Genomic DNA, 17,394 nt, shown 5'->3' with positions numbered 1-17,394 from the left:
TACTAACTGTTTTTAAAAAAGGGGCCAAAAACATTTTTTTTGCAAAGCTGTTAGCAAACTTTGATGCTTTTAAGATTTCCAGTTCTAGGATGTTTTTAATTTGTTTTTACTTGCTCTTTTCTTGTAAACTGTCTTAATGCCCCCTTTATATCTTTGTATCTTTTTAAATTTCTTATTCTCTGTTTTTATGAAGTTGTAGCAGTTTAAGCTCATTGGATTAAATTGGCTTTATAAATTAAATGAAAAACATTAATTTATAATAATAATAATAATAATAATTATAATTATTATTATTATTATTATTATTATTATTATTATTATTATAAATTAATGTTTTTAGCACAAATCTGGGATTAATCAATATTTTCTTACTCGAATTAATTCTTTCTGTGCGAACAGACCATGCCTACCCACAGATGATGACAACCAATGTTCTCAGAAAATGTTAACACATACTCTATTAACTAAATGAATGACATATTTAACCTACTTTTGAAGAGGAAAAAAACCCTTTAATGGAATTTAGTAGTAAAATTGTGAATTGGAAAAAATGTATTGAATATCCATGAAATTGACGTCTTTTTACCATTTTACTTATAATATTGAATCTTAAATGAAATCCTTAGTTTACAATTCAAAGTATGACAATATACATATTAAAATGTTATATTTTTGATGAAGTGCCAGTCATGTTAGAACTATTCTGGTTCACTAATTTATGCTAGGTGGCCTAACAAAAAGGGCTGGTACGCACGTGTCACGTACGTGTCATGTACGCACAGTTATTTTGCATGCGCACTTATTTTGTGCACAGAGTAAGGACATTGCTACACAGTTATAAGTCAATGAGGCCTGTTGTGCCTGCCACATAGCTCACATCTTTTAGTGATAACAGCACAAATACGATGAGATGCCGAAATTAACCTCTTAAGACCCAGCCTCTGCACATGCTGACATTACATTTCTGCCTCTCAGACCCAGGATACTTCATTTTTTAAAACTTTGACCTATGAGATACATAAAGAGACACTGCCCAAATCATCTTTTGATGGAATCACAACATTACACCTATTTAAGTGAAAAAAAAACAAGGAACTTAAGTACAATAACACTAACAAACAACTAATAGAGAAGCCATTACACAAATAATCAAACTTCCTGTACAATGACTAAGTTTAGTTTTATACTTATTAGGTCTTACTTATCCCAAATAGCAGGGTGAATAAAGAAGTGCACACGATACAAAAGCTCAGGTCTCAAGAGGTTAAAGACATTGTCATTGTGTTTTTAAGTAGTATGGTCTGTTTTGCAGATTTTAATTTGCTGCAGTGTGAAAGAAGTGGAAATGAAAAGTGTGTCTAATGTGAACGTTTACACTTGTAGTCATTAATTTGCCAAATTGCCATTAGAGGTGATTTGAATATGACTCTCCTCTGTTTGCAGTGTGTTGACAAACATTAAGAGTGGATCCTGGGATGACTGTCTCACACATGGCACTCTGAGTCAACATGTCGCTCAGTGGAGAGCGAATTAATCAAAGAAAAGTTCTGCCCAGCTCACCCTCTCACCTTTGGGCTACTGCCAATCAGCGCTGACAGCAGACAGAGATAGACGTCTTAACCAGCAGAGCCGAGCGGCCTGTCATCAGGTCCAGTCTCATCACACAATGCCACTGCCAGTCCCTCTCCTGCCTGCATGAGTGTCTCTCCACCCCGTAAATTAGCCAGCACTTCCACACACGCATGCACACAGTTGTGGGAGGACAAGCTGCTTGGAAGAATTAGCACAGTGTCCGTCTTTAAACCTCCCTGGACTTGACAAGCGATGTTTGGCTGAGGCGTTTTCAGCGGGGGCTGCGTCATTCCCACAAATCTGCGTATATGTGTGTGAGTATGTGTCACACATGCTGCTTGTTCATCTCTAAATATGAGTCATCCACTATATTTTACTTTCATGTGGTTGATGTTGGAGAAAATGAGTTTAATGCTGTTGACGTTGAGGGAAATTGGTTTAATCTCATGTTAATTAAGCTATCTCTGAACTCAAAAACAAGCTCAAAAACATTTTGCATTAACTAATTACCATCTTGCAGTAAATTAAGCATGAAACAAACAAAATCAACATCTGAATTTGAATTTATGGACCCATGCTAAATGCTTCCTTGAGGACTTTGATGTAAGGGGATTGCTAATTGTGACGGCATTAAGCTGATCAAACATGTCTACAGTCCTGCATTCAGGGCAGTCTGGGTCTGACACTGCAGGGTAACACATCACGACATCTTGCTGTGGTTGCCAGGTTTTAACCACATCACAGAGCAAAGATCTCACCTGGCAGCTAGCCCACCTGGCCGGAGGTTTGACACCCTGGGCTTGCCGTCCTTATCAGACCCTCCGGATATAGTGAGGCCAAGGCTGCTGCCTTCCCTTTTCATCAGGTCCACTGTGGTCACTCCTCTGTACTCGTCTGCTGACGGAGACACACACAGGCACAGATCCAGTCAGCATTAGCGTCTGCTTGACAGAATCACCCTGTCCGAAAGGCAACCAAAGACTCTTTTCTTTCTTTTTTTCCTTCTTCCCTTTTGGAATGTCTCACAGAGATGCTCTCTGACACACGACCACATACTTTATTCTCGAGCTGTCCTGTCTTTTCCTTGTTCCTTTAAATCTCTCAATCTGAGTGAATCTTTGTGACAGGTTCAAAGAGGATCAGGAAATGGGAGTCTGTTTTATTAACACCACAGTAATACTCATAATAGAAAGACATTCAATGCATTAACACAAAAAAGACGCTCATTGAAAATTACAGCTCGCTCATCAGTTCCTAAATAGAAATCTGATTGTGTTCCTAATTGTGAATGAAAATGAGTTTGACCCTGTTGGATGTGTAGTTTGAAAGTGTCACCAGAGGACTCATTCTGTCTTGTGGAGCACATTGTGCTGTGCTGTTACATCCTCCTTCCTGAAGTAGAAGTGTGGTTTAGTACAAATGACAGGTACGCCACACCAGCAGTTTTTTACCTTATCTAAGCATTTAAAACAGTGCAACAAGCGAAAACAGTACACAAAAAATCCACAGTCAAAACTGGCACGACTCCTCTGTTTGAGGTGAGCGTCATGAATCAGAAAAGAGAAAGTAAGGCACATGAAATGCAGTCATCTCTGACTGAATTGTACCTGAAAAGCTGCGTCTCTGGGACGAATGCGATTGGTCAGTTGTCCCGGATTCCTTACTCCCCTTTGAGTACGGTCCTTCATCTGAGGAGACAGCAGAGAGGCATGGAGGTGCTGTTTGAAAGCTTTGTGGTGACATGAGGAGAGGCTCTGCAGCAGAAGGCAAAATGAACACAAGCATCTACTGCTCACAACAACAGCTGCACTCAATTACTTACATAGTGGTCAATTTCACTTTATACAACAGAACTTTACTCACACATCACTGCAGAGTTCTCAAACTCTTATTTAAAGTCATAACGCATTCTGTAAATCATTATCATTTAGTCATTCAGCTTGTCTCAAGTTATACATAACGTGCCATGACACAGCATTGTAGTACTCCTGCCAGGACTTGTACTCCATTCTGACTCAGGTCCTAAATTTTGGGTCTCCTGACTTGATTTGGACTCCAGCACCAATGACTCAGACTTGTATTCTAACTTATGCTTTGACTGCATTAGGATTTAAAAGATAGGAAAACTCTAACTTCTGAAAGGGGCTGTGACGACTGTCTGGGAAAGCCAGTGTTTTTCCCAGATAAAAACAAGGTTTCCCATGAGCACTTGGGCCCACTGTTGAGAGGAAGGTGTCCATTTGTTTGAAGCAAATGACTGAAGAATGATTCTTTTTTAATGCTACTTTTCTTTGTTTAAGGCAACTTTGTACTGGACGCAAAGCAACAAGGTAATTAAGTTGTGGATTACACTCAGGCATATCTAGAAGCAAGACTTTTTCAAGATCAATAAGAAAGTCCTCACAGAGAAATTAAGTGGTAGAAAAAGAATTCTATCTCAAAAATGTTTTAATAGACTGCAAAAAGGTTGAGGGGCAGATTAGGCATATATGGACGGACATTTCTGACATTTTATTTTTTAAGATTTCTGCTTTATCTTCAGAAATCTTTAAAAAAAAAGTCTGATTTTTGATTTTCAGTCTTTGAATTCTGACTTTAAAGTCAACAAGAATCTTATGTTTTATTTTGAGATTGTTTTTACCCCTTTTAGGATTTTAACTTAAGTTTGGAGGAAGGTCTGGCACTTATATATGCCCTCCTGCAAGTTTAAGTGCTGTCTTGTTTAGCGAGAGCTCCAGGATGCCTGAAGAGGCTCTATGCAGTGTGCGTTTGCCTTTGCCAGAGATGCTAAAATTACTGGGCCTTGGGTTACAATAACATAAATATAATTAGCAATAATAAAGAATCAATCAACTACCGAGTCCAAACTGTTTTGTCTGCTAAAACTCCGATCACTAGTTGGTAGTTTAAGTTAATCACACGTGCCGGTATCAATCCTCAGCAGAATCAATAAGAGCTTCTCTGTATTAAAAGAAGAATCCAATGTTGTTAATGTACAAAATGTGTTTTCTCCTCATCTTAAAAAACCCCACACACTTTTGGGTGAAACATCCAGACTTGAGCACTGAGGACTCAGTACTTGACTCAGCTCCCAATGTGTTAACTCAACATCCCCAGGATTTATCTGAACACTGTCTTTTCAGTTGGTGACACCACGAAAAGCTATGATATTTTTGTTGTTGTTGTTGTTTAATTCGTTTAATAATCTTATTTTTTTAGTCATTTTTTTGTATTTTGTATTTTACCGTGTCACTCTCTGATCAGGAACTCTTTGAGGAAAATTGATAAATGGATAAATGTAATCTGAGCACTTGGCCAAACAAACTTGCGCTGGACAATTATCTTATTTCATCTTGGTATTTTTTTGTATTCCTTTTATCTCTGCTAATTCAAATTTAGTAAATCATGTTTCCCTGAGAAGTAGCTTCGCTCTGTTTCCACATCAATCCTATAGAGGGGTTTAGAGTTTAAAATAGCTCCTCTCCGTCTGCGGCAGAGACCCCTTGAAAACCATTAGTGAACACAATGCTCTTGCTTTGAGCTTTATATTTGCGACCACTAAAGCAATGAGAACTCCCCAAAAGGAGCAGCAGTGCAGCATGTGGTTAATGGACTGTCCAGACATGGAGTGAAAATTAAAACTTCCGTGTCAAATACAGCAGCTGCTACTAAAAGCTGAGAAACGTTTCTGTCTGCTCTGGAGGCAGACGGATTTCATTCCTTTTTCTTTTTTCTTTTTACCCAAAGTGGGACTCTTGTCTGACACAGTACAGAGCCAGCCTCAGATTATCAGGGCCACTGCACACCAGCCATTTGAACCTGAATGCAGCCGAAGAAGCATGTCAGCAGTCACAGTGATGAGGAAACTTGACTTGGCACCTCTCTAATCCTGTTCACCGGGCATGGGTGTTGTAGTAGGGGGAAGGTGGGACTGATCATCCAGGGCCCCAGTGTAGAAAGCCGGCCCTCGTTGGTCCTAAAATGAACATTTTGTTTTTGTGTTGCTGCCTAACACCAAAAGGTTGAGGGTTCAGATCCTGGATTGGACTTTCCGTTTGGAGTCTGATTATGTTTTTTGCAGCTTTTAGTGGGGTGGTAATGATATTGCCTGATGCCAGGGCTGCTCAGGGTTCAGATCCTGTCAGGGTGTTGGTGTAGTGGTTAGCGCAGATTTTCATCTTAGGGGTAAGAAAACTAATCAGGAAAACACAATATGGACTGTAAGTGTGAATTTTGGCAGCTGCCTGACAGCAAAACGAATCTGGGTTTGAATCAAGGTCTGGCCTTCCTGTGTGGAGCTAAGGCTTTTTAGTGACAACCACCGATTTCGATCTACGGGTTGAGTAGAAGGAAGACAAAACCCTTACAAGAAAGCACTGCAAGGCAGCTGATGGGGTTTTGGTTGACACTTCAACCTGTTAGCAAAAGGATCCATAGTTCTAGTCTTTGTTGGTGCCAAAACCTTTCTGACTTTTTCAGCTGGATTTTAGACCACACTGTCAACTAGAGGAGTGTACTGGACATTTAAAAATCAAGGTAAGCAAAAAGCACTGCATGCTGGTGAGTTCTCAAATGTGTAAGGTTTAAGTCCCAGTCAGAGATTTGTACTGTGGAGTTCAGGACAGCTCTGGCTGGAAGCTGGGTGCATGCAGTGTGATGGTTATGTGTGCTACCTCACATGTGTAAGTTTGCTAGTTTGAAAGCTGGTGTTGAATGACTGGTGATGGGGTGGTTGTGGTGGTTGCTTACATGTATGAGACTGGCACCAGGCTGTTAAATACTTTGATTATATGTAATCTGGTTACATGGAATCTGATTAAACTTAAAGACAATTTTTGGTTTCTTTGATGTAATGTACTTCAATTATATGTAATTTAAATATGATGTTGGGAAATAACCTGACCTCTTTGGGAAAAAAAAAAACATTACACGTAATCTGAATACTTTGTTGTACTGCAGTCTGTATAAACGTTATCTAATTACCATGATGTCAAATTCTCTTATTTATTTGATGCTTGAAAATAGCACTCTAAACCAATGTTGTCTGATCACATGGGGACCATGTTTGTGCCTCACCTTGGAGCCATCTTAAATTAAAGTCTTAAGTGATTGTTGTACGGGGTCTTTTTAAAGCCGTGTTACTCCAAAACTTACATGAATTGTTCAATTTTAAGTTGGTATGAGATGTGATTTAAAAGTTGATCCTAATATAGTTTTTTAAAGGGGAGCTAGTGTTTTATGCTTTTCCAGATAAAGACTCAATTTCCCATGAGCACTTGCACCCACAGTTGTGAGGACATGGCTCTTAACAAGATGTGTTTGTTTTGAGGTTAACAAATGGAGAGCAGATCTTCTTTTTAACACATTATTTTTCTTTGGTCAAGACAACTTTTTACCAGATACATAGCAACAACGCAATGTGTTAAACAGCTTCCTAGCGGTGTTGTTTGAAACGTGACAACAAGCAAGCTTTGTAGACTCAGTTTGACGCAGAGCTTAGTACACGGCCATATTTAGTGTTATTCACAGCCTGGTGCTCTGAGATGTCTCTGTAATGTATGATGGAAATTTGAGGTATGTCCTATCAATGCTAATCTACCAACTCCAGCCTTACCGCGCAAACATAACCTCACTCTTCATTATATTGATGCAGTTTGTAAAAATGAAGCCTATGCAGAAGTGCTTAAAGTCACTGTTCATCGAGACTCCGCTTGAGGCTGGCTGCAGAAAGACCGGAAGTCACACACACACCCAACCATAAAAACAGACTTTTACAGCATTAAAAAGCATATTAACAGCCTGTTTCAAAAAACGGCTTGGGTCTAAAACGCTGACAACACTATCGGCACAGGGAAATTTTTTCTTTCTTTGCGGTTTAGAAATTATTGGGATTGTTTGATTTTCCAATCAGAGGCACAGCTCAGGTCATGTGACCGGCGGGCGCCCTGTAGCTGCTGGGAGAAAAACTCACAACTGTCATCATAGCGAATGTGGCTGTGTCCGTGGATTGGCTTCATTTCACGAACAGACGGGTGACATCGCAGGGGCTATGTCGATGTTTTATACAGTCTATGAGATGGAATGCATGTTATCACAAACAGCTTAGCCTGTGTTTTAGCCTTTAGCCTGTGCTCTATCACTCTACTGTTTAGCTTTCTTCTGCTCTTCTGTCCCTTTTCTGTCAGACAGTCCAGCTCCAGTGTCCATCACAACTACAAAATAAACCAAGAAATCCTTTTCCGTGGGGAAAAACACAGATATCTCTTTTCTCTGCAGAATTTTGTTGGCTGGTGTGATGGTGTCATAGGGATTTCTACAAGCTGTAAAACAATGGGGTCCTGGACGAACTGACCGGGAAGCTGAGAAAAAAGTATTACAGAATCACTTGTTTTGGTGCAGATAATCTCATTTTAATTGTGGATTACAATCAGGGATACATCTAAAAATGAGGCTTTTCCAAAATGAGATAGAAAGTCCTCATAGGGACTTAAAGAAGAGCCCCCTTATCTCCTGAGTTGAATCATCGCTTTTATGTTTTCTTCAGTGTTAATGAGATCCATCCAATAAGTTATGTTCATGTAGTAATTCATGGTTAAGGGGAACTACTTTGAGCTAATTTGGTTTTAATAATGCTAATATACCAAAAATGTTAACAAAAAATATAGGCTCAAAAATATGACTTGAATTGTCTTTTTAAGCTAGCTCACTGACACCTTGGCGGCGTTTTAGTTAACCCTCTGTTTACATCTCCAAAAAAGGCTTTGAATATCTGCAAAGTGAAGATAACACATCAGACTAATCTACTGTGTCTACTATGAATTTCATTCATGTCGCAGTATAGTCTGGCACTACTGGACTTAGATAACCCCCATCAACTATGCAAGGATCACTTTGGCATTTACTTCTGGTTTCAGCCTGACAGTTTACCAATCTAACACAAAATGACACTCCCCCAGTTCAGTCTGTCTTTAAAGTATGCTAATTTGTACAGACTGAACTGGGGGAAGCAGGTGCTCTGAGGGCATCAAATCTACAGCCCTCTCCCTGTCCACATCATATTTCCACATCTGCTTGACTGAAGATGAAGCCTGTAGACAGCTGAGAGGCACAGATCCTTTGTAAAACCTCCTCTGACTGGAAACCTTGGGGCCCTGAACACAAGAAAGACATAAAACACAGCCTGGTGTGCACACAGCTGCGTTATTCAGACCTTAACTGCAGAGGTATCTTAAGAGAACTTTGCATTTTAAGGGCAATGTATGTAGCAAACATAGGATATGCATAATATGGCATTTCACACTAATTTACACACATCCCTGCACAAATATCCCAGCCCGTAGCTGTAAGGCACTCACACAACGTGAGTGACACATCACAAACACATTTATCTGGACAAAAGCCTTGTAACCACGCGGGCCCCTGAGGGTCCCTAACAGTCCAGCAGCTGTCATTGCAGTCAAAAGGCAACGTTAGCTCTGGGTAACGCAGACCCCACGCTCTGCACGTGACAGGGCACTACTGTACCTTCAAGTCATCCTCCTCTAGCTTAAAATAACCGTCATTCACCCCAACGGCGAAAATCCAAGTCAGGATGAAGCTGATTAATAAACAGCCCCAACCATGAAACAAGAATTGTAGAGGGGGAAAAAACAATCCATGCTCCTGGGAGGGTAGTTAAGGGATCAAGGAAGAGGTTTGGCAGATGAGCTTCCTCTAAGGACCTTGGAGCACAGGCTAAAATAAAGTCCTGTGCTTCTCCATGAATATTTGGTGAGTTAATTATCTCCTTATTTAATCCAGGGCCTTGAATGCAATCCAATCAGAATGTAGGTTGCATATGAGGGTGGCACTGACAATGACAATGAAATCATCCCGCTATTTTCAGATGTGAAACTTTATTTATAAACTGGGCCCTGCAAGACCCAGTTAACGTTGCTAAATCTGCCCCAGTTGCACATGGCATGACAGCATGTGGAGCTCCACAAGCATTTAAATCCCAAACACAGTCATGGTATAGGCATTTTAATCTGCACTTCTGCTGTGTGGGTGACAGATTAAAGAAGAAGAGGCTGCCCCTCAGATGAACCACATATTTGAAGACATAATCCACTCTTTACAGCGTACTAATTGATCTTGGTGATCACTGTACCCCCTCTTGACATAAATACTACACACAGAGCTGCAAAGATCAAAGTGTGAGGCTCTTACCAATGCTGTTCTTGGCGTCTCTCCTCAGACCACACAGCATGGCTGTAGTTTACACAGCGCAGCCCTCCTCTGGAAGTAACCTTTGCTGATTTGTAGTAGTGGGCAGACAGCTGTGGTTCCCACTACGCTGAGGTGAGAGTACTCGACCTGAGAGACTCAGCCGCTCAGACAAAACGACATCTTCATTCCTCTCTTCCTTTCCAAAACATTTCCTTAACCCTTGCCCCCGGTTTGTGAAAGCAAAAAAAGGAATCAAGGCTCCTGGGGAAAATGTCTATCTAAACTTGTTGACAAAAAGATGTCAAAATCATAATCTCAATCCTAAAAAATCTTAATCTATGAAGCTCTGAGTTTCTTTAAAATCCAAAGCAGAGAGAGCAAAGGTTCATGTCCTTTTCTTTCCATCCTGCCGCAGTTCCATTTTGAAGCTATTCTTACTAATCATTCGTCCTTTTCCAGAGGGGTTTATCATCCCCCGTTTATACGCTCACATGAGCTCACAAATAACCCTGCTCTCTCCCTAACAGAGCTGGAGTGAGTGTGTCTGCTCTGCCTCCCTTTCTCTCTCCCTTTGCCAGAGGGGTTCAGTGAGGCAGGCACACACGAGAGTCACTCCCTCCCCCAGCTCACACACACACACACACACACACATACACTAACACACATACAAGCACACACTCTTTATCCATTTCCCACCAAGTCAAACACCCCTATTCTGTACAGCCTCAAACCCACCCACACTCTCAGACACACACACTGAAATTAGACACGACAAAACTGCACACACACAATCATCTCCCGGCACAATTAACACCACCTGCACATTCATTGTCAGACTGAGCCCCAACCAGTGTCACGTTTTTCTCACATAAGAGACTGCACCCGCGCTACACACTGCGAGTATCTCTCTGTCTCACCCACACATGTAGACACACACATGGGTGTAGAATGGAGGACACATATGCAACATTCCTGTGCTGAACAGCTGCTTGTGTGAGAGCACGTGTATATTGATATACATAAAAAGTCAAACCCCAAGGCAATAATGACAGACTGTATTTCTCATCTCACGGCAAACATGTGAAAAACAAGAATGATGCTCCAACTAGAGCAAATATTAATGTCACAAATCTTGTGACCCGTTCGACAAGGTCTCGCATCTCGTGTGTGCGTCCCTCGAGAATGTGTCAGGACCTAAACACAGAGGCTCTATCGGGGCGTGCTGTCTGACCTGTCACCACACACCTGTCTGACCATTTGTCTCACACTCCAACTTTGACGCCTGACTGTCTCTGAGCCCCACTGCACCCACCACCACCACAAACAACAACAACAACAACAGACGGCCTCCCCAGCCTCACTGATGGCCCCTTTAAGCCTCTTCTGCCTCATGTGTTTCAGTCACTACAGACAAACCTCAGCACTCAGGTTGAAGATGGACATTAAAGTCAGAAACACACATTTTAAATTCACATCCTCTTTTCTCTGACTGCTTATCCGACATGTGTATACAGTGGTGTCAAACAAACATTTTCATATTGCAACCTGCTGTTCCACGGAGCCTAATTAGTCAGCTGCTCCAGCGGACACAACGCTCTTCAGGGTAGATAATTTCCTCCGAGACTTTTGTCCTTAATACCCCATTTACAATGTGTGCAAGCGTAGTCTTTCAGAGCGAGACTAATTAATTTCAGACAGAATAAAGAGACGTGGAAGACGGAGCAGTGCATTGAACTGATAAAAACCACTGGGAATAGATGTTGCGCGTAGTAAAAACGGACTCTTCTGCACTTCCTCAATCAAGATTATTGATGCCGAGTTAGATAATGTAATGATTACATCAAGACAGCAGACTTTGTACAGTGACCTTGGCGTGCAAACTTGCACAAATGGAGAAAACTGCTGAATTATGGGATCTGAAAAGCAGCTGATATGCGTCTGTGCGAACTATTATGCTGCTTTAGGTTTTATTCCAATGTTTCATCAATATTCTTATTCAAAAGACCTTCATTGTAATGACACAGAGTGGAATAATAAGCTTTTATAACAGGATGCCCTGAATCTGAACCTGGCCTTCTATCAAACTGACCACACTGCCATCTCATGGTGGTTGCATTCAGTTGCAACGGTCAAACTGGTGACTGGAAAGCAAAACTAAGGAATTAAGTTGTCAGGCAGCGCAGATCAAAATTTAAAATTGAAAGATAAATAGATAAATAATAACAATAAAAATTCAGTGCTCACATCTAAGGTTGATTGAAAACTTAGATTTAAGACTGTAGGAGCTACTTTTCATGACCAAAACATCCTCAAATAGTCTCTGATGATAAATGAATTCAGGTTCCTTTGTTCCTTCAAAGTAATATTGTTTGCGACAGAGATCCTTATTTTCTGTCTGTAAAAATAATGAAATTATTCAGTCTCAAGTCTACATTACCAAAGATAAAAGATTATTACTTTCATAGTTCGCTGTGACATTTCCTGCTGATTTACCTTTGGTTCTCACTCTGATGACGCCCAGACGACATCTGATGGAAAAAGAGAACATCCTCCTCTTCCCTCCTGCAGACCGGCTGCCTTTCCTCAGGGAATCTGTCTGGGGGAAAGCAAATGCGACCTGCTTGGGAGCAAGTCGCCCCTTTCCAAACACTACCCTTCCTGACATGTTCATTTTCTAACCAGTGACAGAGAAAAAAAATTAAGACGTTCCTCGTCCTGAGACTCAGCATCTCTGAGATATTGCAGCCTCTGCCTGTCCTGCTGTTTGCATGTTCTCCTCCCACTCTGGAGAACTTCCAGTCCTCTGAGGTGAGTTTTTATCCAAACAACTTCACAAACAGGTGCAGGTTCCTGAAAAAAGAGTCAACATTAAGATCCAACACTGAAACTGTTTTCCTTTAGTTTCCAGCGACAAGCTGACTGGCTTAATAAATGTAATGTTTTTGCATCTCTGGCAATGTCAGTTTTTTCAGGAACAGATGGCAGAGGGCTCAGGGCTGTGGGGCACAGCTTGGCTGCCAGAATGCAATGGAAACTTTCTCTGTAGGGAGCTGGCTACGAACATCCAAAACAACATAATATACAAACTGAGCTGGCTGTTTAACGGCATCAACATATGATAACATTTCATTTCATCTGTTGATATTACATCAGGGGCTTGTCTAGACACGCTTTAACATAATGCCAAACTGTATCTGTGCCATCAACTCAAGTATTTCTTAGCGTTCTGTTCTTCACCCTATTAGCTTAAATCACACACCCAAGAACATTTGTATTTAGCATATTCTGCAAAGTAAACTTTCATGTTGAAATACAAAATGTTAAAGGGAAATATGTGGCTCTAAAATAAAGCAAAGTTGTATAACAGATTGGAAGATGTAGACAGATTTTGACAGCAAAAGCAGTTTGAAAAATGTAATCTAATTCATGAGTTGATGCATTTCTCTTACAGAATGTGTAAAAAAAACAACAATACAGCTGATCATTCAAACCCCTAAGAATTTATAGGTGCAAGAATGAGTCAGACATGTTTCCACAGCATCAGTCCTCTCACCGTCTACAAAAGCAGGTAAGCAGCAATGAATGACATCATGGAAGGAAGGCTGTGCTTATTTTAAAATGTGTGGTCTTCTTCATTTATAACCTGGGTCAACTCTCCTCTTCTCTCTTCTTCAGGGCCTTCGACCTTTTCTTTCTGTTCTGATAACAAGTCATCTGGAAGGTGCAAAGAAAATACCCCCTTTTACAGGAAAGAGAATACACTCTGCTCTGTAGCCATCGGTGGAGACATCAGCTCATGTGCGAGAGCTTTTTTGAACGGCTTTGAGGCCTGTGCACTCAGTGAAAATAACTCTGGTCTCTGAAGTATCATGCCTAAAATGAACGACCCATTTATAACTCCATGCTCATGCTGATACTTTTATATAAACATTTGCCATCTGGAAATTAAGATACCCCAGGGGGGATACTGGTTTATATTACACAGAAAAAACATGGTTTCATGTTGAAAAACAAACATTGCCATGAAGCAATTTAAGATTTCATAGCTCAAAAATATAGGGTGCAACCTAATTTAGATTTCTTTATAATTTATTAACCATCAAAATTTGTTCTGTCAAAAAAAACCCCACTTAATTAGTCTTCAAATTTCTGCTATCCACCCACAACCAAAAATCTTATTTATTCACGATCATCACAAAAAGGGCAGCAATCCTTAGGTCACACGACCCAGGATGTATTCGACCAAAAGTGGCACAAGTCAGTATTCCACCAATAGGCAAATTCTTTAAATTTTTTGCAACTCTGTTCAACTTTCTGGTTCATTTATTGCTGAAAAGATTTTACTTTAAACCTGCCTCTACCATTTTTTGTCTTTGCTTATTTTCTGGTTTGACCAAATATTGACACTTCCCACCAACATCTGTTCTTAAATTTCTTGCCTTCATAAAAATTAGATATATTCCCCAACTAAACAGCAAAAGGGCAACAAGGTGCAGAAAAATGACTCGAGTCAAATCCAATTTTAAAGTCTTTATTTAGAATAACCAGTTTATTCGTTCTCCTCACTCCTGAGTCTGGCGTTGGGGTTGGTGATCTTGATGGCCAGCTGAGCTGCCCTCTCCACAATCACTTTCCTGTTCTTGGAGGAGACGTTGTGGGCGATCTCAGCGCAGTGAGTCCTGTGGAGACAAGGAGGCAGGGTTAACAATGTGTCTCAAAAATTTTATTGGCACAATAAGCTGAAGTGGAAAGAGACTTATTTAAATAGTACTGGATAGGAATGACAAGCCACTGTTGAAAGAAAATTAAAGTCAGATTAAAAAACGAAAAAACATTTTAGCCTTGTTGGGTAGGAAAGCTAAAAAGACAGGGACGGAGGGAAGAGCAAAGGGGCATAAGTCAAGCTTCAAAAGGAAGGTTGTGGTGGGGAGTCCAACACCTGCTCTACCACCTGAACCAAAATGATGCATATTTAACACGCATCAGGTCACTTTGCTCGGTCAACTGTTAGGATATCAGCAGCTTTGCTCTCTTGTAGTCCATCTGATCTTTTATGAATCATTTGTGGTCCCGCTGAGAACATGTAATCAATTCTGATTTGTAGATTAACAAGAAAAATTTTGCTATGATGAAATGTTTGACAGAAAGCAGGTCAGGTATTGATCATTTGAATTTGTGTCCAAGCTTATGTCTCAGGATGACTTTTTTTTTCAGGTCAAGAGTCCCTTTTCTTTTTTATTGTGACTTGAACCATGGAAGCAAACAGTCTAATAGCCATTAGCCAAGATTATTTCTCAAACAAACTACTAGCTACTACTGCCAAACACACCTTGGTGATCAGTGTCAGATTCAATTAAAACCTTTAAATTGGAGCTACTTTCATCCATAGGTGTTGTCCACTAGTTATTTACAAGTTATTCATCATCCACCTGCTGCTTAACATGCTGAAACTTTAATCACAAGTTGCTACTTTTATGTCTAAATTCAAGAAGAACAAAACCTTTTCTGAAGATTAAGGGTGCAAGACAGAAAGTCAAAGGCATGATGTTGTTGAGAATGTCACCTTCCTTCTCACTGACATAGTGCGAGCTGCTGCTTATTTTTAATTGCATGCTACTTACTGGAGTGTCATACTTAAGTAGAAAGAAAAAGTATTTATGGTCTTCTTTCAGGATATTCCAATTGAAGCAATTGATACATAAACTGCTAATATGAACCAAATTGGGAGATTCTTGGACTTGAACGCCTACAGCTGATCTCGGCAACTGTTAGCATGTCAAACATTAGTCACGTCTGGATACTTAAACTGGCTGTAAGTAAAACGGAGGGGAAAAATATTGCAAGTATATATTTGATAAGAATTTGGACCAAATTGTCAGTGTAAATCTTTGCAGTCAGCTTACTGCATGTCAACAAGCATTCCAGAAAAAGGTGTTTTTCATTTCACATCAGCTGTCAAGTAGTCAGACAAGTACGTTAATGCTTCTGTCAACAGCTTTAAACAAGTTTTACTATTTGGACTTACTATATTTCGTTGTGCCTAAAAGATATTAGTTTTGTTGCCCTAGAGCCATTTGACTAAATCAGATGTTAACAATCTTTTCTGTTGAAGTTTTAAATATCTGTGCCACATAAACCTCCGCCATGGTTTTAATATTTCCCTTCTGAATATTTTTTTTAACGTTTTGATGCTTGCAACACAAACATTGGTATAGAAAACCAACAAGAACAGCCACATTCATTGTGTTTTTGCGTTTCTTACACTTACAGTGTCCATCTTTTTGCAAAATAATTAACAACAAATCTCTTAGAATGGACTAAACCTTATGTAGCACTCAAACTGTGGTGGGTGGGTTGAGTGAGCCACATTACAGAATGGTGAATGCAAGCAACTTACTTGTTGCTCATCATCAGGACCTCGAGCTCCTTAACATTGTGCACCAGGAACTTCTTGAACCCAGAAGGCAGCATGTACTTGGTCTTCTTGTTGCTACCATAACCAATGTTGGGCATCAGCATCTGGCCCTTGAACCGCCTGCGGACCCTGTTGTCAATACCTCTGGGCTTGCGCCAGTTTTTCTGTTGGAAACATAAATAATTGAGAGATTATTCAACTACAAGTCAACCAAAGCATAAAATGTAACTCATTTCAGTTTATCTTTCAGACACTTACCGCAATCTTCACATATCTGTCAGACTGATGGCGAATGAACTTCTTAGTTCTCTTCTTGACAATCTTGGGCTTTGTGAGGGGCCTGAGGGCTGCCATGATGACTGAGGAAACATAGTATGTACACAGTCAAACATAACGGCATAACCTGTAGTATTGAAATAGTCCATTTTATGCTGTGTCCTACAAGGTATCACTATCACGCATCAAGCATTGGCACAGCGTGAGCGTCGATCCCAACGGTAGATACAAAATGCGTGAAAATGACAGCAAAAACTGACGATTAACACGCCATTAACAACAATATATCAATGTTAAATGACAGTGTTGTGTGTCTCAATGAAAACGTGTAATCAGCATGAGCATGCTAGCCTATGTGGTGCAGTCGCAATGTTTAGCTAGTTAGCATGCTAAACTCCATTTCGCATTCACAGCTTTAACACGATACTTAAACAAAATTAAGGATAACACAATTGTCTTGTTTAAGTAGGAACTTTCTGTACATTTTTCGACAATGTATTCGAAAGGCTCCACAGCAGTTTTACAGAACGTTACAAAGGTATTTGGAAAGGAAAGCGGTTGCAGCCGGTCGACCACCGTAAGTACAGCACTTCGCTCCTTGAATGACGAATTTAAGGAGATATCACACTAAATGAGGCTCAATACTGTCAAATATAAATTATGTCAACGTTCTAGAGTGCTGATCTACATCAAAAATGTGAAATTATCCCACAATTGGTGAGGATTAACATGGATTTCGTGAACTCACCCGCCGATGCGAATCCAAAAGGGACTTCAGCGACGGCGGAAGGGAAGAAAAGGACTACCGCGAGAGTTGCAAAGGCTTATGGGTAGTGTATTTTTCTGGATGTAGTATTTAAAGGCACTTGTGGGTCACTCGCTGCAATTTAAAATACTTGAAATTCTTTGACAAAAATTATTTC

General features: G+C 40.3%; 2 protein-coding genes across 7 annotated transcripts in view; both read right to left on the bottom strand.

Annotated features, from left to right (window-relative positions):
* The window catches only part of LOC141799069 (glutamate receptor-interacting protein 2-like), a 42,477-nt gene extending 29,780 nt beyond the window's left edge, over positions 1-12,697 (bottom strand). Inside the window, exons 1-3 of one of the 6 annotated variants that reach the window (XM_074681139.1) lie at positions 12,274-12,697; positions 3,180-3,260; positions 2,331-2,469 (exon numbers count right to left, since the gene is read on the bottom strand). In XM_074681139.1, the coding sequence (XP_074537240.1) occupies positions 2,331-2,469; positions 3,180-3,260; positions 12,274-12,451 (398 nt within the window). In that variant the 5' untranslated portion in view covers positions 12,452-12,697. Of the gene's footprint in view, positions 1-2,330; positions 2,470-3,179; positions 3,261-9,780; positions 10,350-12,273 lie in introns of those variants that run through there. The other 5 variants (XM_074681136.1, XM_074681133.1, XM_074681135.1 and 2 more) reach the window with 5 other exon arrangements.
* A 1,598-nt stretch (positions 12,698-14,295) lies between these two features.
* Positions 14,296-17,335, bottom strand: rpl32 (ribosomal protein L32). The gene is made up of 4 exons (XM_074682007.1): positions 17,220-17,335; positions 16,454-16,554; positions 16,178-16,359; positions 14,296-14,459 (listed from the first exon to the last, which is right to left on the bottom strand). Exons 2-4 carry the CDS (start codon positions 16,547-16,549, stop codon positions 14,330-14,332), a joined length of 408 nt encoding a protein of 135 aa, XP_074538108.1. The 5' UTR covers positions 16,550-16,554; positions 17,220-17,335; the 3' UTR covers positions 14,296-14,329.
* Between the last annotated feature and the right edge of the window lie 59 nt (positions 17,336-17,394).

The sequence above is a fragment of the Halichoeres trimaculatus genome, unplaced genomic scaffold (genome assembly GCF_033239565.1).
Source record: "Halichoeres trimaculatus isolate MK-OKI-2021-1 unplaced genomic scaffold, fHalTri1.1 fHalTri1_scaffold_11, whole genome shotgun sequence".
NCBI lineage: Eukaryota > Metazoa > Chordata > Actinopteri > Labriformes > Labridae > Halichoeres > Halichoeres trimaculatus.
The sequence above is the reverse complement of the archived record's forward strand: the minus strand, read 5'-3'. Positions and strand labels throughout refer to the sequence as shown.

Bases quoted from the DNA above. Each gene is read 5' to 3' on its own strand.
- rpl32 (XM_074682007.1), bottom strand. From the start codon at position 16,549: ATGGCAGCCCTCAGGCCCCTCACAAAGCCCAAGATTGTCAAGAAGAGA. The intron at 16,360-16,453 runs GTAAGTGTCTGA...TGTTTCCAACAG, and splicing joins ACAGATATGTGAAGATTGCG to AAAAACTGGCGCAAGCCCAG. The intron at 14,460-16,177 runs GTAAGTTGCTTG...TTGTCTCCACAG, and splicing joins GTCCTGATGATGAGCAACAA to GACTCACTGCGCTGAGATCG.